The 25,331-nt window shown below is 42.6% G+C and overlaps 1 protein-coding gene across 1 annotated transcript; it reads right to left on the bottom strand.

The window, feature by feature from the left end:
• Positions 1-12,127: 12,127 nt before the first annotated feature.
• LOC110502551 (protein phosphatase 1 regulatory subunit 3C-B) lies at positions 12,128-19,917 on the bottom strand. Its single transcript, XM_021580671.3, has 2 exons — positions 19,721-19,917; positions 12,128-17,442 (listed from the first exon to the last, which is right to left on the bottom strand). The coding sequence occupies exon 2, from the start codon at positions 17,412-17,414 to the stop codon at positions 16,479-16,481; it is 936 nt and encodes a 311-aa protein (XP_021436346.2). The 5' UTR covers positions 17,415-17,442; positions 19,721-19,917; the 3' UTR covers positions 12,128-16,478.
• Between the last annotated feature and the right edge of the window lie 5,414 nt (positions 19,918-25,331).

Below are 25,331 nucleotides of genomic sequence, written 5' to 3'. Positions count from 1 at the left end.
TGAACATCATGCTTGTTGTGACCTTTGGGACCTTAAATGATTTAAACTTCATTCAACACTGATTCACGGTCGTGAGTCAGTCTACATTGTCCATTGCTTAATAACTACATTTCTGGCCACTACCTTTGCCAACTCCGAACCATCTGTATTTACAGTCTCTCTTATATCTATCTCCAACCTCATATCTATCAGCTATAGTCTATTCTAATCTATTATTGTCTGATACTTTACATTGAGGTAAGTACTTTGTTCTTCCATTGCATAGCATTCTATTGGAAATTAAAGATTTAGTGAAACTTTTTCAGTCAGTTGCATCAGGGTTCCCAGGCTAATTGCGCACAAGTGTCTGGTGCACGAAATATGATAGGCTTCTTACATTCTTGTCACTACTTACTTTCTTAGGTTACTTTTGGACTCTTTTGGCAGAACTTTCTATATTTACCCATCTGGATCCTCTGACTGGGCTCTGCCATTGAGCTTCCCATTGAAGGTGCATGACATGCATCCAAATGAAGGATTGAAGGATTGATGGGTTGTCTTAGTGTCAGGGATTACCCTGGAAAAGGCCAATAACAACATATATTTTCAGCATAATGTAACGAATCTCCTCTTCGGCTCTGGCAGCTCCTGACTGACGGGCGGCTCTGGCAGCTCCTGACTGACGGGCGGCTCTGGCAGCGCTGGACAGGAGGGAGACTCTGGCAGCGCTGGACAGAAGGGAGACTCTGGCAGCGCTGGACAGGAGGGAGACTCTGGCAGCGCTGGACAGGAGGGAGACTCTGGCAGCGCTGGACAGGAGGGAGACTCTGGCAGCGCTGGACAGGAGGGAGACCCTGGCAGCGCTGGACAGGAGGGAGACTCTGGCAGCACTGGACAGGAGGGAGACTCTGGCAGCGCTGGACAGGAGGGAGACCCTGGCAGCGCTGGACAGGAGGGAGACCCTGGCAGTGCTGGACAGGAGGGAGACCCTGGCAGCGCTGGACAGGAGGGAGACCCTGGAAGCGCTGGACAGGCCGGAGCACCTTGAGGGAGGAGACGGAGAGACAGCCTGGTGCGTGGGGCTGCCACAGGAGGCCTGGTGCGTGGAGGAGGCACCGGATGGACCGGACCGTGGAGGCGCACTGGAGGTCTCGAGCACAGAGCCTGCACAAACTGTCCTGGATGGATACCCCCTGTAGCCCGGCAAGTGCGGCGGGGTGGAACAGACCGCACTGGGCTGTGCTGGCGAACCGGGGACACCGTGCGTAGGGCTGGTGCCATATACCCCGGGCCGAGGAGACGCGCCGGAGACCAGATGCGCTGAGCCGGCCTCATTTCCCCTGGCTCTATGCCCACTCTAGCCCGGCTGATACGAGGCACTGCGATGTAGCGCACCAGGCTATGCCTGCGCATTGGGGACACCGTGCGCCTTATGGCATAACACGGTGCCTGCCCGGTCCACCTCGCTCCACGGTAAGCACAGAGAGTTGGCTCAGGTCTCCTATTTGACTTAGCCACACTCCCCGTGTTCCCCCCCAATACATTTTTGGGGCTGCCTCCCGTCCCTGTTGCGCTGCCGTGCTAGCTCCTCATATTTCCGCCGCTCGGCTTTGGCAGCCTCCAGCTCTTCCCGGGGGTGGCGATATTCCCCAGCCTGTGCCCAGGGTCCCCTACCGTCCAAAATCTCCTCCCATGTCCAGGAGTCCAGAAGCCTCTGCTCCTGGTTACCACGCTTCTTGGTCCGGTTGTGGTGGGTGGTTCTGTAATGAATCTCCTCTTCGTCTGAGGAAGAGTAAGAAGGATCGGACCGATATGCAGAGTGGTAAGTGTCCGTCATAATTTATTGACTGAACGCACAAAACAAAATAACAAAGTGAAATGGACGAAACAAAACAGTTCTGTAAGGTGACATACACTAAACAGAAAACAACCACACACAAACAAGAGTGGGAAAACAGGCTACCTAAGTATGGTTCTCAATCAGAGACAACGATTGACAGCTGCCTCTGATTGGGAACCATACCAGGCCAAACACATAGAAATACACAACATAGAACAAAAACATTGAATGCCCACCCCAACTCATGCCCTGACCAACCTAAAAATAGAAACATACAAAAGGAACTAAGGTCAGGACATGACACATAAACACATAAACTTCAGGTCTAGTGGAATGTGAGGCCATACACAACAAGACACCTTCAGTTCTATGGCCTTTACATGGTTAGAAGACACTAATTCAATGAAACTATAGCTCAGATCATCCATTACTAACATCACTGTCATCATAATTAGTTATAGTTTCTGTTTATGTATGTCATATCATATTACATCTTTAACAACAATAAAATGCAACGTTGTTTACATGTTTTCTTGAAGTTACAGTATATGAAATTAACTCAATAGCTCGTCTTCACAGGACTCTCCCGCAGCTGTTTTGTTCTGAGTTTGTCACTCAAGAATGTGACATCCATATGGGCTTTGGCAGATTCACTAGTAGCTGTACACTCTTAAATTTAAAAGTTTCCAATCGGAACCAAATAAGGTTCTTCAGAGCGATGCCATAGGGGAACCATTTTAGGTTCTCTGAAGACCCTTAAATGGGATGGTTCTTTGAAGAACCATGCCAAAAATCAAAAACTCCAAAGAGACATTATTGGTTCCACAGTGAACCGTCATAAAAGGTTATACAAAAATGTGTTTATGGTTCTTTGGATGGTTTTGGAGTGTTGTTTTAACACTGTAGGTTTGAGCCTTATTTGCATATTTTCCAGGGGGCCATTTGAGTGTCACGCCCTGACCTTAGAGATCCTTTAAATTCTCTATTTGGTAGGTCAGGGCGTGACGAGGGTGGGAAATCTATGTTTATATTTCTTTGTTGGCCGAGTATGGTTCCCTATCAGAGGCAACTGTCTATCATTGTCTCTGATTGGGGATCATACTTAGGCAGCCCTTTTTCCCACCTTCTGTTGTGGGATCTTGTCTGTTGCATGTGTTGCACTCCTAGCTTTGCGTTCGTTGAGTTGTTTATTGTTTTTTGGTGGAACATTTAAAATGAAAGAAAATGTACGCCTTCCACACTGCACCTTGGTCTTCATTTAACGACGGACGTAACAGAAGATCCCACCACCAACAGACCAAGCAGCGTGGTCAGGAGGACTGGACCTGGGAGGAAATCCTGGAGGGAGCAGGACCCTGGATAATGGCGGGGAGTATTGCTGTCTGAAGGAGGAGATAGAGGCAGCGAAAGTGAGGAGGTAACTCACTGAAGCAAGTACGAGAGGCAGCCCCCCCCCCCAAAAAAAATTGGGGGCACACGTGGAGATTGGTAGAGTCAGGGTTCAGACCTGAGCCAACTCCCCGTTCTTACCGTGGGGAGCGAGTGACCGGTCAAGCATCGTGTTATCAGGTTCTGCGCACCATGCCTTCAGAGCACATCCACAGCCCGGTGCGCTCTATGCAAGCTCCCCGCAGTTGCCGTGCTAGAGTTGGCATTCAGCCAGGATGGATTGTGCCGGCTCAGCGCTCCTGGCCTCTGGTGCATCTCTTCGGTCCAGGATATCCTGCGCCAGCTCTACACACGGTATCCCCAGTTCGCCAGCACAACCCAGTGCGGACTGTTCCAGCTCCCCGCACTTGTCGTGCTACAGGGGGATTCAACCAGGACGCGTTGTGCCAGCTCTACGCTCCAGGCCTCCAGTGCGCCTTCATAGCCCAGTGTGTCCCGTGCCAGCTCTCCATACTCACTGAGCTAAAGTGGGTATCCAGCCGGGACCGGTTGTGGCAGCTCCACGCACCAGGCTTCCAGTACATCTCCTCAGTCCGGTGAGACCTGTTCCGGCTCCACGTACGAAGCCTCCAGTGATGATCCATGGTTCGAAGCCTCCGGTGATGATCCATGGCCCGGAGCCTCTAGTGATGATCCATGGCACGAAGCCTCCAGTGATGATCCATGGCCCGGAGCCTGTAGCGACGATCCATGGCAAGTAGCATGCAGCGACGGTCCCCAGTCCGGAGCCTGCAGTGACGGTCCGCAGTCCGTAGCCTCCAGCGACGGTCCGCAATCCAGCACCTCCAGCGGTGGTTCCCAGTTCAGAGCCTCCGCTTCTGATCCACAGTCAGGTTCCTCCGGCAGCGATTCACGGTCCGGAGTCTCCGCGAAGATCCACAGTTCGGTTCCACAGAAGCGGAGGGATCAGCGTAGAGAGCGGGGGCTACGTCCCGAACCGGAGCCGCCACCGAGGGTAGATGCCCACCCGGAGTCCGCACCTTTGGGAGGGGGGGGGGGGGGGGTACTGTCACACCCTGACCTTAGAGATCCTTTAAATGCTCTATTTGGTAGATCAGGGTGTGACTAGGGTGTGAAATCTATGTTTATTTCTTTGTTGGCCCGAGTATGGTTCCCAATCAGAGGCAGCTGTCTTTCGTTGTCTCTGATTGGAGATCATACTTAGGCAGCCCTTTTCCCAGCTTCTGTTGTGGGATCTTGTCTTTGTGTGTTGCACTCCTAGCTTTACGCTCGTAGAGTTGTTTATTGTTTTTTGGTGGAACATTTCAAATTAAAGAAAATGTACGCCTACCACGCTGCACCTTGGTCTTCATTTAACGACGGACGTAACATCGAGTGAATTTTTGTTACCAGTACATGACTATGTTTGCTAGTGACAGAGTCATACAGTAGTTCATTTTCAGTCATGTGGCCTTCAAGTAAGATCCTAAGTGAATATGATATCATTAAAATTAAGTTCTTTAAGACAATAAAATACATAGGGTACCGGTCAAACGTTTGGACACACCTACTCATTCCTGGGCCTTTCTTTAGCTTTACTATTTTCTACATTGTAGAATAATAGTAAAGACATAAAAACTATTAAATAACCCAAAACCAAAAAAAGTGTTAAACAAATCAAAATATATTTTATATTTGAGATTCTTCAAAGTAACCACCCTTTCCCTTGATGACAACTTTGCACACTCTTGGCATTCTCTCAACCAAATTCATGAGGTCAACTGGAATGCATTTAAATTAACAGGTGTGCCTTGTTAAAAGTTAATTTGTGGAATTTCTTTCCTTAATGCATTTGAGCCAATCAGTTGTGTTGTGACAAGGTAGGGGTGGTATACAGACGATAGCCCTATTTGGTAAAAAACCAAGTCCATATTATGGCAAGAACAGCTCAAATAAGCAAAGAGAAACTACAGTCCATCATTACTTTAAGACATCAAGGTCAGTCAGTCAAGAACTTTGAAAGTTTCTTCAAGTTCAGTTGCAAAAACCATCAAGTGCTATGATGAAACTGGTTCTCATGAGGACCACCAAAGGAAAGGAAGACCCGTTTACCTCTACTGGAGAAGATAAGTTCATTAGAGTTACCAGCTTCAAAAATTGCAGCCCAAATAAATGCTTCACAGAGTTCAAGTATCAGACACATCTCAACAACAACTGTTCAGAGGAGACTGCGTGAATCAGGCCTTCATGGGCGAATTAATGCAAAGAAACCACTACTAAAGTACAGCAATAAGAAGAGGAGACATGCTTGGGCCAAGAGACAGGAGCAATAGACATTAGACCAGTAGAAATATGTCCTTTGGTCTTATGGTTCCAACTGCCGTGTTTTTGTGAGAGTAGGTGAACGGATGATGTCCGCATGTGTGGTACCCACCATGAAGCATGGAGGTGTGATGGTGTTGGTGTGCTTTGCTGGTGACAATGTCAATGATTTATTTAGAATTCAGGGCACACTTGACCAGCATGGCTACCACAGCATTCTGCAGCGATACGCCATCCCGTCTGGTTTGGGATGAGTTGGACCGCAGAGTGAAGGACAAGCAGCCAACAACTGCTCAGTATATGTGGGAACTCCTTCAAGACTGTTGGAAAATAATTTGTTTAACACTTTTTTGGTTACCACACGATTCCATATGTTTTATTTCATAGGTTTGATGTCTTCACTATTATTCTACACTGTAGAAAACAGTAAAAAATAAAGAAAAAACATTGAATGAGTAGGTGTCCAAACTTTTAACTGGTACTGTACTGTACATGTACAAACTACTACCCCTATACCCCTGCACATTGACTCGATACAGGTACCCCCTGTATATAGCCTGGTTATTGTTATGTCATTTTATTGTGTTACTTTTTATTTTTTACTTTATTTTAGTCTATTTCTTGTCCTACATTGTTGGTTAAGGGCTTGTAAGGAAGCATTTCACAGTAAGGTGTTGTATTCGGCACGTGACAACAACAATTTTATTTTATTTGATCAGCTGCACCATCGAGAGTACCTTGACTGGTACGACAACTGCAGCGCCCTCAACCAGAAGGCCTTACAGAGCGTGATGCAGACAGCCTAATACATCAGTGGGGGCGTGCTCCCTGCCCTCCAGGACTTCTACACCAAGCGGTGTCTGAGAGAGGCCTGAAAGATCATCAACAACTCCAGTCACCCGAGCCAAGGACTGTTTACTCTATTACCATCCGGCAAGCAATACCGGGTCTCAGACCAACAGGCTCCGAAACAGCTTTTAACACCAGGCCATCCGACTGCTGAAAAGCTCAACCTAACTGTCTCCATGCACAGACCTGCATCTTAGAGACTATTTGCACTGACTACTCACACATCCAACCCTTACAAACACATTTACAAACAAACACCCATAAACACACACACACACAAGCAGGCACACACACTCAGAACTCATACACACATACAGTCAACACTGGTGTTGTATTATATAATATTGATTCCACGACCCGCTTTATATTTCTAAATACTGTGTAAATACAGTCTATTATTACTATGCATACTAATTATTATGTTACTTCTACGACTTGTTATGTTTTTGTTACGATTGATTGTTGATTAATGCACTGCATTGTTGAGGGAGCTAGCACATAAGCATTTCACTGCACCTTTTATACCTAATGTAAACTGTGTAAGTGACGAATACATTTGATTGGATATTAACTGGAACAAACATTTCAGTAACGGGTGCAATGAATCCAAGTAACAGATTGGATTAGTTTATAGAAAATATACGTTATTTATTTTTGAGAAGCATAAGATTCATTTAACAATCAATGTCCATGCAAAACATAGATATTGACACAAACAATTGTAAAATGAACCTGCAATATAACATGCTGGGAAATGTGAAAATAATGGGCATAGTTTTGGTTCAACTCTGGTTATTAACACCAACACTGGGGTTCTTTTACACTACTGAGTTTTAATTGAACTCTTTACAGTTTTAATTTCACTCCTGAATCAACACTATAAATGTTACACTGAAAATCAACAGTAGTTAACACTTGTCAATTTGGTGTGTGCTATGAAAGGGACTTTCTTCAGAATTCTGAAGAAGTGTAGATGTCACGCCAAGAACCCCCACTTAACTCAATGGTTCTTTATCAGACACTAGTTGTCCAAGGAGTCTTAAGTGTTAAGAGCTGAGGAAGAAGCTCTATGTTTTCCTGCCTCTAAACAACTCATATGTTGGTTTGCATGCAGTTTTTGGTGAAGGTAGATTATTCTAATAAGCTGTTACTGAAACCAGTCTATAAGAACATTAATGGGCTCCTCAGAGCTGCAGTGGCTGATGTTTGACTTGTAGAATGATACACCTAATGAAACTGGTTTTAATGACCAGGGACTTAATTTAGACAGGACATTAATGTGTTTTATTTTTGCACTTTTTGCACTGAAACAAGACGTTCTTTTTTTTATATGGAATCAAAGTCATTTCAGCCCAGGGACTGGAGACTGGGGAGGGAGCGACATGCTTGAGCAAACAGTCCACTCCCATCCTATTCCTACTCAAAGTGGACCTTTTTTTACTGTGGTGTTATAAAACCAAACAGGCTCCAATAGACATAGGCTATTTGCAATGTGTATGCATGGTTAACCAATGTTATATTATTGGCATTTGCAACATCTCCATTTTTGGATAATAAAATGTTCATGCAAGGTTTACCTGTAAATCTAATTTAAAATATAAAAATGGTCTGATATTATGGGTTAGGTGTAGGCTTTTAAGATTCTGTCAATTTCAACCGGCCTTGTATGTAGGTAAAATAGTTGTGGTATTCGGTTCTCATGGTGCAGTGTCCCTTTTTCTCAAGGTACAGAGTTCCCTTTGGCAGTGCTGTAATGACAAGAATGGCATCACATCACATAAGTGAGTTCTTAATGGCATCACATCACATAAGTGAGTTCTTAAGAGACTGGATAAGACTGTGGTTAAGCTTGGCCATTTATCAGTGTCATTTAGTTGTTTCCTTGAAACCGCGTGTCTGGGTAGAATTCCTTGCCTCTCATAGTCAGAGGTGAGTTCTGTACAACAGTGTTTACTTTGAAAAGTTATGAAACAAAAACAGTTTGTTCCACCAGAATATTGAATATACTCTTCTTAACAACCTATCCCTACCCTGCCAGTTCCACACTGTTCTTTTGTTTTGATATCTACCATGACAATGAACAACCACAATGTCATTTTCATGGCTGAACGATCGCAAAACACACAATGTAGTACAGTGCATTCTGAAAGTATTCAGACTCCTCGACTTTTTCCACATTTTGTTACGTTACAGTCTTATTCTAAAATGATTTGTAGATTTTTCTGTAAAAAAAAACTGCAAATGCAAAAAAACAAACGCATCCAAGTCACAAGATAGATTTAGTCATTTCTTGCTACGAATATGTTAACAAATACATACAGTTGATGTCGGAAGTTTACATACACTTAGGTTGGAGTCATTAAAACTCGTTTTTCAACCACTCCACAAATTTCTTGTTAACAAACTATAGTTTTGGCAAGTCAGTTAGGACAGCTACTTCATGCATGACGCAAGTCATTTTTCCAACAATTGTTTACAGACAGATTATTTCACTTCTAATCCATTGTATCACAATTCCAGGGGGTCAGAAATGTACATACACTAAGTTGACTGTGCCTTTAAACAGCTTGGAAAATTCCAAAAAAGGATGTCATGGCTTTAGAAGATTCAGATAGGCTAATTGACATCCTTTGAGTAAATTGGAGGTGTACCTGTGAATGTATTTCAAGAACTACCTTCAAACTCAGTGCCTCTTCGCTTGACATCATGGGAAAATCCAATGAAATCAGCCAAGACCTCGGAAAAACATTGTAGACCTCCACAAGTCTGGTTCATCCTTGGAAGCAATTTGCAAAAGCCTGAAGGTACCACGTTCATCTGTATAAACAATAGTGTGCAAGTATAAACACCATGGGACCACGCAGCTGCTTCATACCGCTCAGGAAGGAGACACGTTCTGTCTCCTAGAGATGAACGTACTTTGGTGCGAAAAGTGCAAATCAATCCCAGAACCACAGCAAAGGACCTTGTGAAGATAATGGGGGAAACCGGTACAAAAGTATCTATATCCACAGTAAAAAGAGTCATAACCTGAAAGGCCATTCAGCAAGGAAGAAGCCACTGCTCCAAAACCACCATAAAAAGCCAGACTATGGTTTGCAACTGCACATGGGAACAAATATCGTACTTTTTTGGAGAAATGTCCTCTGGTCTGGTGAAACAAAAATATAACTGTTTGGCCATAATGACCATAGTTATGTTTGGAGGAAAAAGGGGGAGGCTTGCAAGCCGAAGAACACCATCCCAACCGTGGAGCACGGGGGTGGCAGCATTCATTTTGTGGGGTTGCTTTGCAAAATAGATGGCATAATGAAGAAGGACAATTATGTGGATATATTGAAGCAACATCTCAAGACATCAGGTTAAAGCTTGGTCGCAAATGGGTCTTCCAAATGGACAATGACCCAAGCATACTTCCAAAGTTGTGGCAAAATGGCTTAAGGACAACGAAGTCAAGGTATTGGAGTAGCCATCACAAAGCCCTGACCTCAATCCCATAGAAAATGTGTGGGCAGAACTGAAAAAGCGTGTGCGAGCAAGGAGGCCTACAAACCTGACTCAGTTACACCAGTTGTCAGGAGGAATGGGCCAAAATTCACCCAACTTATTGTGGGAAGCTTTTGGAAGGCTACCCGAAAAGTTTGACCCAAGTCAAACAATTTAAAGGCAGTGCTACCAAATAGTAATTGAGTGTATGTAAACTTCTGACCCACTGGGAATGTGATGAAAGAAAGAAAAGCTGAAATAAATAATTTTCTCTCCTATTATTCTGACATTTCACATTCTTAAAATAAAGTGGTGATCTTAACTGACCTAAGACAGGGAATGTTTACTAGGATTAAATGTCAGGAATTGTGAAAAACTGAGTTGGCTAAGGAATGTACTTGGCTAAGGTATATGTAAACTTCCGACTTCAACTGCATCTACAATACAAAATGTATACTACCACTATACAACAATACAGTATAACAATGTATGTGTGTGTAGAGTGTGTGTGCTAGCGCTTGTGTGCTAGTCCCCTCTGTTCCATAAGATGTATTTTCACCTGTTTTTTAAATCTGATTCTACTTCTTACATCAGTTACCTGATGTGGAATAGAGTTACATGTAGTCATGGTTCGATGGGGTTGAGGTCAGGGCTCTGTACAGGCCAGTCAAGGTCTTCCACATCGATCTCGACAAACCATTTCTGTATGGACCTCACTTTGTGCATGGGGCATTCTCATCCCCAAAAGCACAGAATCGTCTAGAATGTCATTCTATGCTGTAGTGTTAAGATTTCCCTTCACTGGAACTAAGGGGCCTTGCCCGAACCATGAAAAACAGCCCCAGACCATTGTTCCTCCTCCACCAAACTTTCAAGTTGGCACTATGCATTGGGGCAGGTAGCTTTCTCCTGGCATCCACTAAATCTAGATTCTTCCGTCGGACTGCCAGATGGTAAATCGTGATTCATCACTCCAGAGAATGTGTTTACACTGCTCCAGAGTGAGCTTTACACCACTCCAGATTACTTTTGGCATTGCGCAAGGTGATCTTAGGCTTGTGTGCAGCTGTTTGGCCATGGAAACCCATTTCATGAAGCTCCCAACGAACAGTTATTGTGCTGACGTTACTTCCAGAGGCAGTTTGGAAATCACTTGTGAGTGTTGCAACCGAGGACAGACCATTTTTATATACTACGTGCTTCAACACTCTGTGGTCCCGTTCTGTGGGCTTATGTGACCTACCACTTCGCAAACGTGGCGTTGTTGCTCCTAGACGTTTCCACTTCACAATAAAAGCACTTACAGTTGACACGGGCAGCTCAGCGGGGAAGAAATTTGACTAACTAACTTGTTGGAAAGGTGGCATCCTATGACGGTGCCACATTGAAAGTCACTTGGCTCTTCAGTAAGGCCATTCTACTGCCAATGTTTTCTGTGGAGATTGCATGACTGTGTTCTCAATTTTACACACCTGTCAGCAACAGCAACTTTTGTATGTATAGTGTATTTTATTGTCCATAATGTAGCGAATTTGTTTATCAGATAGTTTCAGGAAATGAAAACACTTGTATTTTGCCCATCATTCAGGGGCTGGTGAGCGGACGTATCCTGGGGCTCTTCCTGTTTGAGGCAAAGAAGTTATTTTGTATCCTGCAGGGTATGAGTCTGCACAGAGCACAGGAAACTGACTGGAGTCAGAGAACACTTTCATTTACTGACAGAATGACAGAATGACACTGACAGAATAATGCATGGACATATAACCACCTCTGAAAGAAGAGAGTGATGAAAATATATCTCGGTTATCCTTCTCCCCTCTACATTTAAGAGGTTATTTAAGGCTTTTTTTTTGCTATTGTATATGTAATAACCAATGACACACTGCAACTACTTGTCTTAATAAAACTTTAATGCTGTATGTAATTTCCATCTATGTGTAGCCACACTGCCCTTATTCCAAGGTGTCACAAGACGGGTGTTGAGTTTCAGCACTCCTCTGGCATGTGAGCGGCCAACAAGCCAACAAGTGTCATGCTGCTGGCCTAGGTGTAAAGGATTCTAGAGGTTACCCAAAAGGAGAGGCTGTAGTAGGGAGTTGACTTCAACCCTCTCCAATACCTCATCGTCAAAGTCATCTGTTTAACGTTTGTCAATAGAAAGTTCTGCTCACAGTCAGTGACAAGAGGAGCACTTTGCCTTATTAGGCCTTACATTTAGGCATACCCCTCAAGAGGTGATGAAAAGTGACTCGGGATCACGAACGGTTTGCACAATATTTTATTTCTAAAAGTATCACATGCACTTTAAACACACATTCAAGTGCACACTGAGATGCATACCTTTTTTCACAGTAATTAAATAGTGTACATACATATTTCAGACTCATGCTCACGTCAGCCACACCACTTCTCAACACTCACACCAAAATTGCTCTTAAAGAAATTAGAAAAACAATCATATAGCCCAGTTAAACTTTGAATAGATCCACAACAAGGCACAGTTCTGTAATACTGACCGAACAGTATCGGTGTCCCTTCCACGGGACTGTTTAGCTACCGTAGGCTAATGCGATTAGCATGAGGTTATAAGTAACAAGTAAATTTCACAGGACATAGACATTTCTGATATTGGCAGAAAGCTTGAATTATTGTTAATCTAACTGCACTGTCGAATTTACAGTAGCCATTACAGTGAAATAATACCATGCTATTGTTTGAGGAGGGTGCACAATTTTGAACATGAAAAGTTATTAATAAACAAATTACGCACATTTGGGCAGTCTTGATACAACATTCTGAACAGAAATGCAATGGTTCATGGGATCAGTCTAAAACGTTGCACATACACTGCTGCCATCCAGTGGCCAAAATCAAAATTGCATCTGGGCTGGAATAATACATTATTGCCTTTCTCTTGCATTTTAAAGATGATGGTAAAAACAGACGGTTGTTTTTATCTTTGAATTTTCTTTTACCAGATCTATTGTGTTATATTCTCCTACATTAATTTCACATAAATAATTCAAATCTCTTATCCATGATAAATTATCAAAGTTTTTGAATGAAGGGGAAATATCATCCATTATCTCAGACTTAGGAAAATATTGGAGAGAAAGGCGTTAAGTTCTGGATTCAGCCCCACCTGTTTTTCAAACATTTCTATAGGTTTGCATAATTAGGAACCATAGTGCTGCCTATCGTTGTTCTTTTGGTCTGGAAGAAAAAGTATCCTCTGAAGAGAAAATAGTTTAAGGTTAGTACCAGTTCAGTCAAGTCCACAATACACAGAATATTATTTTCTGGTATATGGTCCACAGATTTCACAAAATTAATCAAATCAATAGAGTCTCGGGTATACGTGGGGAGAGAGATCACCCAGGGATTCACAAAATGGTGAAACCCTGGGACCCAGAAAGAACTCTTGGAATCCCATGCCTATCTAAAATCTATGAATGAGCACGTTCCTTTCACCATTAACTATGACCTATCCCAAATCAGTTTTCTTGATGTCATGGTTATTAAGGACAAAACCTCCCTCTCTGCAGATCTCAATAGGAAACATATGGACAGGAATACCCTCCTTAGAGGTGACAGCTTCCCTCCAGGTCCATTTATTAAGTCAATTCAGCCGCATCAGAAGAATATGCAGCTCTGATGCTTCTTACCAGAAACAGACCACTGACTTCACACGAAGGTTTAAGGAAAGGGGGTACAAAGACAATTGGGTAAAACATGCCAATGTTTTGAAGGGCTAACACAGTTGGAAAGCCTTCAACCAAAAGGAAAAGAAAAAGCAGAACGTGTCCCCTCATGCTTCACCCAATACTCACAATTGGGGAAGGCATTTAAGGACAATATCAAAAAGTAGTGGTACATTATTGATACTGACCCACAATTGAAACCCATCTATAAATAACCCCCGCATATGGTCTTTAAAGACCCCTAAACGTGTGAGACATTGTGGTCAAATCTGAATATCCACAGAGAAAAGGGAAACATTCTTGGAAAAACGAATTGAATATTGTGTAGATAAAAACTCAGCAAAAAAAATAAACGTCCTCTCACTGTCAACTGCATTAATTTTCAGCAAATTTAACATGTGTAAATATTTGTATGAAAATAAGATTCAAAAACTGAGACGTAAACTGAACAAGTTCCACAGACGTGTGACTAACAGAAATGGAATAACGTGTTTCTGAACAAAGGGGACGTCAAAATCAAAAGCAACAGTCAGTATCTGGTGTGGCCACCAGCTGTATTAAGTACTGCAATGCATCTCCTCCTCATGGACTGCACCAGATTATCCAGTTGTCACACCACTCTTCCACCAAGGCACCTGCAAGATGCAGGACATTTCTGGGGGGAATGGCCCTAGTTCCAACAGGTCCCAGACGTGCTGAACGGGATTGAGATCCAGGCTCTTCGCTTGCCATGGCAGAACACTGACATTCCTGTCTTGCAGGAAATCTTGCACAGAACGAGCAGTATGGATGGTGGCATTGTCATGCTGGAGGGTCATGTCAGGATGAGTCTGCAGTAAGGGTACCACATGAGGGAGGAGGATGTCTTCCCTGTAACGCACAGCGTTGAGATTGCCTGCAATGACAACAAGCTCAGTCTGATGATGCTGTGACACACCGCCCCAGACCATGATGGACCCTCCACCTCCAAATCGATCCCACTCAAGAGTACAGGTCTCGGTGTAACGCTCATTCCTTCAATAATGAACGCGAATCCGCCCATCACCCCTGGTGAGACAAAACTGCGACTCGTCAGTGAATAGCACTTTTTGCCAGCCCTGTCTGTTCCAGTGACGGTGGGTTTGTGCCCATAGGCAATGTTGTTGCCGGTGATGTCTGGTGAGGACCTGCCTTACAACAGGCCTACAAGCCCTCAGTCCAGCCTCTCTCAGCCTATTGCGGACAGTCTGAGCACTGATGGAGGGATTGTGCATTCCTGGTGTATCTCAGGCAGTTGTTGTTGCCATCCTGTACCTGTCCTGCAGGTGTGATGTTCGGAAGTACCGATCCTGTGCAGGTGTTGTTACACATGGTCTGCCACTGCGAGGATGATCAGCTGTCCGTCCTGTCTCCTTGTAGCGCTGCCTTAGGTGTTTTACAGTACGGACATTGCAATGTATTGCCCTGGCCAAATCTGCAGTCCTCATGCCTCCTTGCAGCATGCCTAAGGCACGTTCACTCAGATGAGCAGGGACCCTAGACATCTTTATTTTGGTGTTTTTCAGAGTCAGTAGAAAGGCCTCTTTAGTTTCCTAAGTTTTCATAACTGTGAACTAAATTGCCTACCGTCTGTAAGCTGTTAGTGTCTTTTAACGACCGTTCAACAGGTGCATGTTCCTTAATTGTTTATGGTTCATTGAAAAAGCATGGGAAACAGTGTTTAAACACTTTACAATGAAGATCTTTGAAGTTATTTGGATTTTTATGAATTATCTTTGAAAGACAGGATCCTCTTGAAAAAGGGACGTTTCTTTCTTTGCTGAGTTTATATTACCGTAAATATTGATCACATTCCTTGCGTATGGTCATATATTTTGATACATTGAATGTTGATATTGGGAACCTAAGTTATATATTTTTACCTGCTGTTTCAGGAGGTGATGTCACCGAGTACTGCCCCTATTTATACGACCTTCCACCAACACCTGGGCTATGGATGCCTGATGAAGAACTAAGGGTTGAAATGTTGTTATAATAAAATCACCTGGGAGCATGAGCAGCAGTGTGCAGCATTTTATAATTTGTATGATTTACTATTAAATCTCACATAAATTCATATTTGATTGAATTACGTTTATTTTTCCCCCCAGATGGATGGTACCAGTCTAACCCTTCAATGTGAAGGACATCCTATTGGTACCAATCTCACCACATACTCTATGCATAGAAATCAGGATGTTCATCTGTCAGTGCATATGCTTACGGTAGGTTCCAACTGTGAAAATGGGCTTATGTCTGGTTACAGATTGTCAAAATTAAGTTTCAATGGGCTTTTGTTTTATAACAGGCACAATATTGATAAGGCACTAAACTGCTTTACACAAGAATCACATGTCAAATAAAATAAAATCAATTGCCTCTGATCATATTTAGAAAGTGTCTCAATGGTAACCAAATAGTAGTAGAATCTAGCCATGGTCCATATTTCCATATACTTTTTCTTTCTTGATATGCTTCATTGCATTCAAAGCAGCTATTGACATTTTAATATACAGTAAGTTATGTCACTACTACTGCTACAGATGTAGGATCTTAATTTGATCACCCTGTTGCAGGATAACTGTCCTGCAATGCAGTAACTTTAAAACTTGTAGTGTATTTGAGGTTTAAAAAAGACAAAAGTTTATCATTTCCGCTTAGACATTTCAGATTTGATTTTCCCTTATGACAAATGGACCAACTCCTAGAAAAATGTCCATTAATTATAATCCACATACTAGTTCACATTTCCTGTTGGTACATTATTATTTTCCTGCTGTAGCAATCTGGCTCTAATTAAGATCCTACATCTATATCACCCTGCTCCATCCAAGTCCATCCCTGTTATACCTCTTCAGTTGCTATTTCACCCCAGATGAACGTCTTTCCTAATTTCACCAGTAGTTGGCACCATTCTCAATTCTGCCCAAGCTTTGCCACCCAGGAAAGAGTCCACTTGATAAACGGGGACTTCCAAACTGGTCAAACTCCATCTCCAGTAGTTTATTACCATTGTTGTGCTCTGCTGGTTTCTTATGCTCAACAATGGTTTTGGCCAGTGTTTGCACATCCTCTCCATTCCACCCAATGGGTTTGAGCATGTAGTTTTCCCCATCATTATTGTCCCAGAAAACCTGGTCTTTGCTCTTGAAACATATGCAAAATTCAACTTTATTATAAGGATGCACGTAACTTGGCAGATCGAAGACAAAGGTGAATGTATCTGTGTCCTGGCAACTGTAGACTTTGTTTATGAAGGTGCAGTCAATGTCTGTGTGGGTTTTCCATGAGTCAACGGTCAACCGGACCCGGACAGATTTCTCAAAGCCAAGGTTTCGGACTTTCACAGTGCCTGTGAGTGACCTCTCCTGCAGTGTGCAGTTTTCCAGGCACACAGAGTCCTTCAACAGACGGTTCCGGAAGGCCAGATAGTCTGCAGCGGGTTGGGGGAAGTCCAGCACCAGGCTTCGCATGGTGCTGATCTTCAGCTGCATGTTGGCATTCTCCAGGTCTGTAAGGTCAAATTGTAAGTCGGAGAGCACAGGCTTTTCATCGAACTTTGAAAAGACGTGGATGGCTGTGAGGGACATGCCTTTGGAGTCGGCAAAGACCACTTTCTTCTTGCCTTTGGGGATCTTTATGGTGGTCTTGGGGCTCTTCCGGGCCTCCAAGGGCCTTTGGGAGCTAATGCAGGGCCGGAGGGGCTTGTAGTGGTTTTCCCGGTTCTTGACCCTCAAGTTCTCATAGGAGCTGAGGAAGCTCCAGAGAGGTGGAGAGTGTGTGATGTACATCTGCATAGCAATATCTACAGGCATAACAGAGCCTGGCATTGCTGATGAATTGAATAGGTGGAACACCCTGAGGAAAGAGGGAACAAACAGAAAGCATTTTAATAAAGTGCTTGGATATTTTTTTCTTAAGATCTTTTGAGGTTCTCTTATTTTTTTATATATATATATTTTTAACCTTTATTTAACTAGGCAAGTCAGTTAAGAACAAATTCTTATTTTCAATGACGGCCTAGGAACAGTGGGTTAACTGCCTGTCCAGGGGCAGAACGACAGATTTGTACCTTGTCAGCTCGGGGATTTGAACTTGCAACCTTTCGGTTACTAGTCCAACACTTACCACTAGGCTACCCTGCCGCCCCAAATGAGTTCATTATCAAATGAGTTCATTATGTATTCATCTAAACACACAATTAATCTTTATGCACTTTACTTAACCATATTATACAGTGGCAGGAAAAAGTATGTGAACCCTTTGGAAGTACCAGGATTTCTGCATAAATTGGTCAGAAAACTTGATCTGATCTTCATCTAGATCACAACAATAGATAAACACAGTCTGCTTAAACTAATAACACACAAACAATTATATGTTGTCATGTGTTTATTGAATACACCGTGTAAAAATTTACAGTGCAGGGTGGGGAAAGTATGTGTACCCTTGGATTTAATAACTGTCTGAACCCTCCTTTGGCAGCAATAACTTCAACCAAATGTTTTCTGAAGTTACGGATCAGACCTGCACAACGGTCAGGAGGAATTTTGGACCGTTTCTCTTTACAAACTGTTTAAGTTCAGCAATATTCTTGGGATATCTGGTGTGAACTGCTCTCTTGAGGTCATGCCACAGCATCTCAATTGGGTGGAAGTCAGGACTGACTGGGCCACTCCAGAAGGCATTATTCATTCTGTTGAAGCCATTCTGTTGTTGATTTACTTCTGTGTTCTGGGTTGTTGCCTGTTGCATCATCCAACTTCTGTTGAGCTTCAATTGGCAGGCAGGCAGCCTAACATTCTCTTGCAAAATGTCTTGATAAACTTGGGAATTCATTTTTCTGTCGATGATAGCAAGCTGTCCAGGCCCTGAGGCAGCAAAGCAACCACAGTAAAGCAGCCCCAAACCATGATGCTCCCTCCACCATACTTGGGATGAGGTTTTGATGTTGGTGTGCTGTCTCTTTTTTTCTCCACACATAGTGTGTTCCTTCCAAACAACTCAACTCTAGTTCCATCTGTCCACATAATATTTTTCCAGTAGCGCTGTGGAACATCCAGGTGCACTTTTGCAATCTTCAGATGTGCAGCAATGTTTGTTTTTTTGGACAGCAGTGGCTTCTTCCGTGGTGTGCTCCCATGAATACTATTCTTGTTTAGTGTTTTACGTATCGCAGACTCGATAACAGAGATGTTAGCATGTTCCATAGATTTATGTAAGTCTTCTTCTTCTTAACCTCATTAAGCATTCTGCGCTGTGCTCTTGCAGTTATCTTTGTAGGACGGCCACTCGTAGGGAGAGCAGCAACAGTGCTGAACTTTCTCCATTCATAGACAATTTGTCTTACCATGGACTGATGAACATCAAGGTTTTTAGAGATACTTTTGTAACAATTTCCAGCTTTATACAAGTTAACAATTCTTAATCTTAGGTCTTCTGAGATCTCTTTCGTTCGAAGAATGGTTCACATCGGGCAATGCTTCTTGTGAATAGCAAACTCAAATTTTATGCAGTTTTTTTATAGGGCACGGCAGCCCTAACCAACATCTCCAATCTCATCTCATTGATTGGACTCCAGGTTCGCTGACTCCTACCTCTAATTTGCTTTTGGAGAAGTCATTAGCCTAGGGGTTCACATACTTTCCCCAACCTTCACTGTGAATGTTTAAATTATGTATTCAGTATAGACAAGAAAAATACAATAATTTGTGTGTTATTAGTTTAAGCACACTATGTTTGTCTATTGTTGTGACTTAGATGAAGATCAGATCAAATTTGATGACCAATTTATGCAGAAATCCAGGTAATTCCAAAGGGTTCACATACTTTTTCTAGCCACTGTACATGTCATTGTCTAGTACTAAATTCAATGTCTTATGACATTGCATTGCTGCCAACATTGTTTTTTTGCAACTACTTCACCAAACAAGTGAATTGACCAACCATATACTTTTTTTCAGCTCACATTATCATGATAATCCTAAAATCTAAATGAAAACCCCGAACTTTGTGAAATGATCAATACAAAATGTATTCTGCTTACAAATTGAGAACATATCCAATTGAGTTATTGCCTTAAACTGCAAATATCTACTGTAGAGCCACATTAAAAGTAAAAATGTATTATCCTTACCTCGTGGCACTCAATAAATATAATCAACAATGTAGAGAGAGGTTCCAAGACAAAGATGATTGAACAAAATACACTTCAAAACTAGTTTTGTTCAAGTATTTTGCCATGAATTCATAAGTTGATGTCAGTAGTTTTGAGCAGGCACGCCCCCCTCTTGCTATCTCTGCAGTTCAGTCTCCCAATGCATGAGAGCCAGTGATTTCAACTGCCACATCAAGCCAATTTGCATATTTCTCTCACATGGTTTCTCCACCAACCAATGAAAAATCTGAGGAGTTTAGCTTCAACCAATCAGAATCAATATGCCTTGGACTCTGGTCAATCCATAATAGGGTTTTGAGTATGCAAGGTCCATGGTTTGGATACCTCAAACTGACACACTTACTATTTGAAAATCATTGTAGACCTCTGCTGGTATTGATGATGTGCTACAGCTAATTAACTGTTTCTGTTTTATGTTTTTATGATCTCCTTTCCTTCAATATAATAAATATGAACACGTGACAAAAGTGAGGTGGAATCCTTCAATTCATTTATTTTCTCTCACTCCTAGAGTTATCAAGGGCATTTTCCAAGGTGATATGGGTATTGTATTTTGGTCAAATGTTTGCAAGAGTGCTATTTAAAGCTTATTTAATTTCTCAATTGGTTTTAGGCAATGGTTATAAGTTAATTATTATCCATTATTATCCAAGACCAAATTAATCCATTTGAATCGCTTTTGATATAAGATCTAAAGCCACTTTCTAATAGTGAACAGATAATATTAGTATTTAGAAATGTCACAAATCACTGTGTGTGTTGACCTATCAGACCTTTAAAAAAAAGATAAAGATGGCAATTTAATTCCCTCCTATATTTGGGCCTGTTCGGCACACTACGGGGCACACTAAGTCATTTCAACGTCGATAATAATATTTGGTAGAGACATTGATCAATGCGATTACAACCTACAGTAAATTCACCCACTCAAAAAGACAGATAAAAGTTAGTGATAACGCATTATATATTAAACTATGCTTTCAACGATCTAAAAGCACAATCAAATTCCAATGGAAAAAAATCAGATTTTTGGTTTAGTTGTCAACCAAATGTATACAGTGATGTAAAGTACTTAGTAAAAATACTTGAAAGTACTACTTAAGTAATTTTGGGGTATCTGTACTTTACAATTTATATTTTTGACAACTTTATACTTTTACTTCACTACATTCCTAAAGAAAACAATGTACTTTTTACTCCATACATTTTCGCTGACACCTAAAAGTACTCGTTACATTTTGAATGCTTAGCAGGACAGGAAAATTATCCAAGAGAAGATCCCTGGTCATCCCTACTGCCTCTGATCTGGCGGACTCACAAAAAACACATGCTTCGTTGTAAATTATGTCTGAGGGTTGGAGTGTGCCACTGGCTATCCGTAAATTAAAAAACAAGAAAATAGTGCCTTTTGGGTTGCTTAACATAAGGAATTTGAATTAATTGTTTAGCAATTACGTTTACTTTTGATACTTAATAAGTACAGTGCCTTGCGAAAGTATTCGGCCCCCTTGAACTTTGCGACCTTTTGCCACATTTCAGGCTTCAAACATAAAGATATAAAACTGTATTTTTTTGTGAAGAATCAACAACAAGTGGGACACAATCATGAAGTGGAACGACATTTATTGGATATTTCAAACTTTTTTAACAATTCAAAAACTGAAAAATTGGGTGTGCAAAATTATTCAGCCCCCCTAAGTTAATACTTTGTAGCGCCACCTTTTGCTGCGATTACAGCTGTAAGTCGCTTGGGGTATGTCTCTATCAGTTTTGCACATCGAGAGCCTGACATTTTTTCCCATTCCTCCTTGCAAAACAGCTCGAGCTCAGTGAGGTTGGATGGAGAGCATTTGTGAACAGCAGTTTTCAGTTCTTTCCACAGATTCTCGATTGGATTCAGGTCTGGACTTTGACTTGGCCATTCTAACACCTGGATATGTTTATTTTTGAACCATTCCATTGTAGATTTTGCTTTATGTTTTGGATCATTGTCTTGTTGGAAGACAAATCTCCATCCCAGTCTCAGGTCTTTTGCAGACTCCATCAGGTTTTCTTCCAGAATGGTCCTGTATTTGGCTCCATCCATCTTCCCATCAATTTTAATCATCTTCCCTGTCCCTGCTGAAGAAAAGCAGGCCCAAACCATGATGCTGCCACCACCATGTTTGACAGTGGGGATGGTGTGTTCAGGGTGATGAGCTGTGTTGCTTTTACGCCAAACATAACGTTTTGCATTGTTGCCAAAAAGTTCAATTTTGGTTTCATCTGACCAGAGCACCTTCTTCCACATGTTTGGTGTGTCTCCCAGGTGGCTTGTGGCAAACTTTAAACAACACTTTTTATGGATATCTTTAAGAAATGGCTTTCTTCTTGCCACTCTTCCATAAAGGTCAGATTTGTGCAATATACGACTGATTGTTGTCCTATGGACAGAGTCTCCCACCTCAGCTGTAGATCTCTGCAGTTCATCCAGAGTGATCATGGGCCTCTTGGCTGCATCTCTGATCAGTCTTCTCCTTGTATGAGCTGAAAGTTTAGAGGGACGGCCAGGTCTTGGTAGATTTGCAGTGGTCTGATACTCCTTCCATTTCAATATTATCGCTTGCACAGTGCTCCTTGGGATGTTTAAAGCTTGGGAAATCTTTTTGTATCCAAATCCGGCTTTAAACTTCTTCACAACAGTATCTCGGACCTGCCTGGTGTATTCCTTGTTCTTCATGATGCTCTCTGCGCTTTTAACGGACCTCTGAGACTAGCACAGTGCAGGTGCATTTATACGGAGACTTGATTACACACAGGTGGATTGTATTTATCATCATTAGTCATTTAGGTCAACATTGGATCATTCAGAGATCCTCACTGAACTTCTGGAGAGAGTTTGCTGCACTGAAAGTAAAGAGGCTGAATAATTTTGCACGCCCAATTTTTCAGTTTTTGATTTGTTAAAAAAGTTTGAAATATCCAATAAATGTCCTTCCACTTCATGATTGTGTCCCACTTGTTGTTGATTCTTCACAAAAAATACAGTTTTATATCTTTATGTTTGAAGCCTGAAATGTGGCAAAAGGTCGCAAAGTTCAATGGGGGCCGAATACTTTCGCAAGGCACTGTATATGTAAAACCAAATACTTTTGGATGACTTTTGGGTGACTTTACTTGAGTCATTTTCTATTAAGGTATCTTTACTTGACCACTGGGTGTCACGCCTGCTCCCGCACTTCCTTCCCGAGCACCAGACTCCCCAACAGTACGCATTCAAGCCACCTTCAGTACGCACACCTGTCTTTCCCCGTCACGCACATCAGCGCTCATTGGACTCACGTGGACCCAATTACTTGTTTAATTTCCTTCCCTATATCTGTCTGTTTCCTAGCTCTGTCCCCTGCTTCGGGATTGATTGTTATACATGTTTTATTTATTTATTTTACCTTTATTTAACTAGGCAAGTCAGTTAAGAACAATTTATTATTTTCAATGACGCCCTAGGAACAGTGGGTTAATTGACAGATTGTACCTTGTCAGCTCAGGGATTTGAACTTGCAACCTTTCGGTTATTAGTCCAACACTCTAACCACTCTGTCCGTATGTCTGTCTTACCCATGTTCTGACGCTGTTCCTGTCTTGTTCTTTGTCTGTTCCCTATTAAATCAAAATCAAATCAAATTTCATTTGTCACATATACATGGTTAGCAGATGTTAATGCGAGTGTAGCGAAATGCTTGTGCTTCTGGTTCCGACAATGCAGTAATAATCAACGAGTAATCTAACCTAACAATTCCACAACTACTATCTTATACACACAAGTGTAAAGGGATAAAGAATATGTACATGAAGATATATGAATGAGTGATGGTACAGAACGGCATAGGCAAGATGCAGTAGATGGTATCGAGTACAGTATATACACATATGAGATGAGTAATGTAGGGTATGTAAACATAAAAGTGGTATAGTTTAAAGGCTAGTGATACATGTATTACATAAAGATGGCAAGATGCAGAAGATGATATAGAGTACAGTATATACATATGAGATGAGTAATGTAGGGTATGTAAACATTATATTAAGTGGCATTGTTTAAAGTGGCTAGTGATACATTTTTTTACACCAATTTCCATTATTGAAGTGAGCTGGAGTTGTGTCAGTATGTTGGCAGCAGCCACTCAATGTTAGTGGTGGCTGTTTAACAGTCTGATGGCCTTGAGATAGAAGCTGATTTTCAGTCTCTCGGTCCCTGCTTTGATGCACCTGTACTGACCTCGCCTTCTGGATGATAGCGGGGTGAACAGGCAATGGCTCGGGTGGTTGTTGTCCTTGATTATCTTTATGGCCTTCCTGTGACATCGGGTGGTGTAGGTGTCCTGGAGGGCAGGTAGTTTGGCCCCGGTGATGCGTTGTGCAGACCTCACTACCCTCTGGAGAGCCTTACGGTTGTGGGCGGAGCAGTTGCCATACCAGGCGGTGATACAGCCCGACAGGATGCTCTCGATTGTGCATCTGTAGAAGTTTGTGAGTGCTTTTGGTGACAAGCCAAATTTCTTCAGCCTCCTGAGGTTGAAGAGGCGCAGCTGCGCCTTCTTCACAACGCTGTCTGTGTGGGTGGACCAATTCAGTTTGTCAGTGATGTGTACGCAGAGGAACTTAAAACTTACTACCCTCTCCACTACTGTCCCGTCGATGTGGATAGGGGGGTGCTCCTTCTGCTGTTTCCTGAAGTCCACGATCATCTCCTTTGTTTTGTTGATGTTGAGTGTGAGGTTATTTTTCTGAATCCACACTCCGAGGGCCCTCACCTCCTCCCTGTAGGCAGTCTCGTCGTTGTTGGTAATCAAGCCTACCACTGTAGTGTCGTCCGCAAACTTGATGATTGAGTTGGAGGCGTGCATGGCCACGCAGTCGTGGGTGAACAGGGAATACAGGAGAGGGCTCAGAACGCACCCTTGTGGGGCCCCAGTGTTGAGGATCAGCGGGGTGGAGATGTTGTTACTTACCCTCACCACCTGGGGACGGCCCGTCAGGAAGTCCAGTACCCAGTTGCACAGGGCGGAGTCGAGACCCAAGGTCTCGAGCTTGATGACAAGTTTGGAGGGTACTATGGTGTTAAATGCTGAGCTGTAGTGGATGAACAGCATTCTCACATAGTTATTCCTCTTGTCCAGATGGGTTAGGGCAGTGTGCGGTGTGGTTGCGATTGCGTCGTCTGTGGACTTATTGGGACGGTAAGCAAATTGGAGTGGGTCTAGGGTGTCAGGTAGGGTGGAGGTGATATGGTCCTTGACTAGTCTCTCAAAGCACTTCATGATGACGGAAGTGAGTGCTACGGGGCCGTAGTCATTTAGCTCAGTTACCTTAGCTTTCTTGGGAACAGGAACAATGGTGGCCCTCTTGAAGCATATGGGAACAGCAGACTGGGATAAGGACTGATTGAATTTTGTCCGTAAACACACCAGCCAGCTGGTCTGCGCATGCTCTGAGGACGCGGCTGGGGATGCCGTCTGGGCCTGCAGCCTTGCGAGGCTTAACACGTTTAAATGTTTTGCTCACTTTGGTTGCAGTGAAGGAGAGTCCA

The sequence above is a fragment of the Oncorhynchus mykiss genome, chromosome 23, assembly GCF_057628025.1.
Source record: "Oncorhynchus mykiss isolate SJ-2025 chromosome 23, ASM5762802v1, whole genome shotgun sequence".
Taxonomy (NCBI): domain Eukaryota; kingdom Metazoa; phylum Chordata; class Actinopteri; order Salmoniformes; family Salmonidae; genus Oncorhynchus; species Oncorhynchus mykiss.
Note: the sequence above shows the minus strand (reverse complement) of the source record. Positions and strands in the feature narration are given on the sequence as shown.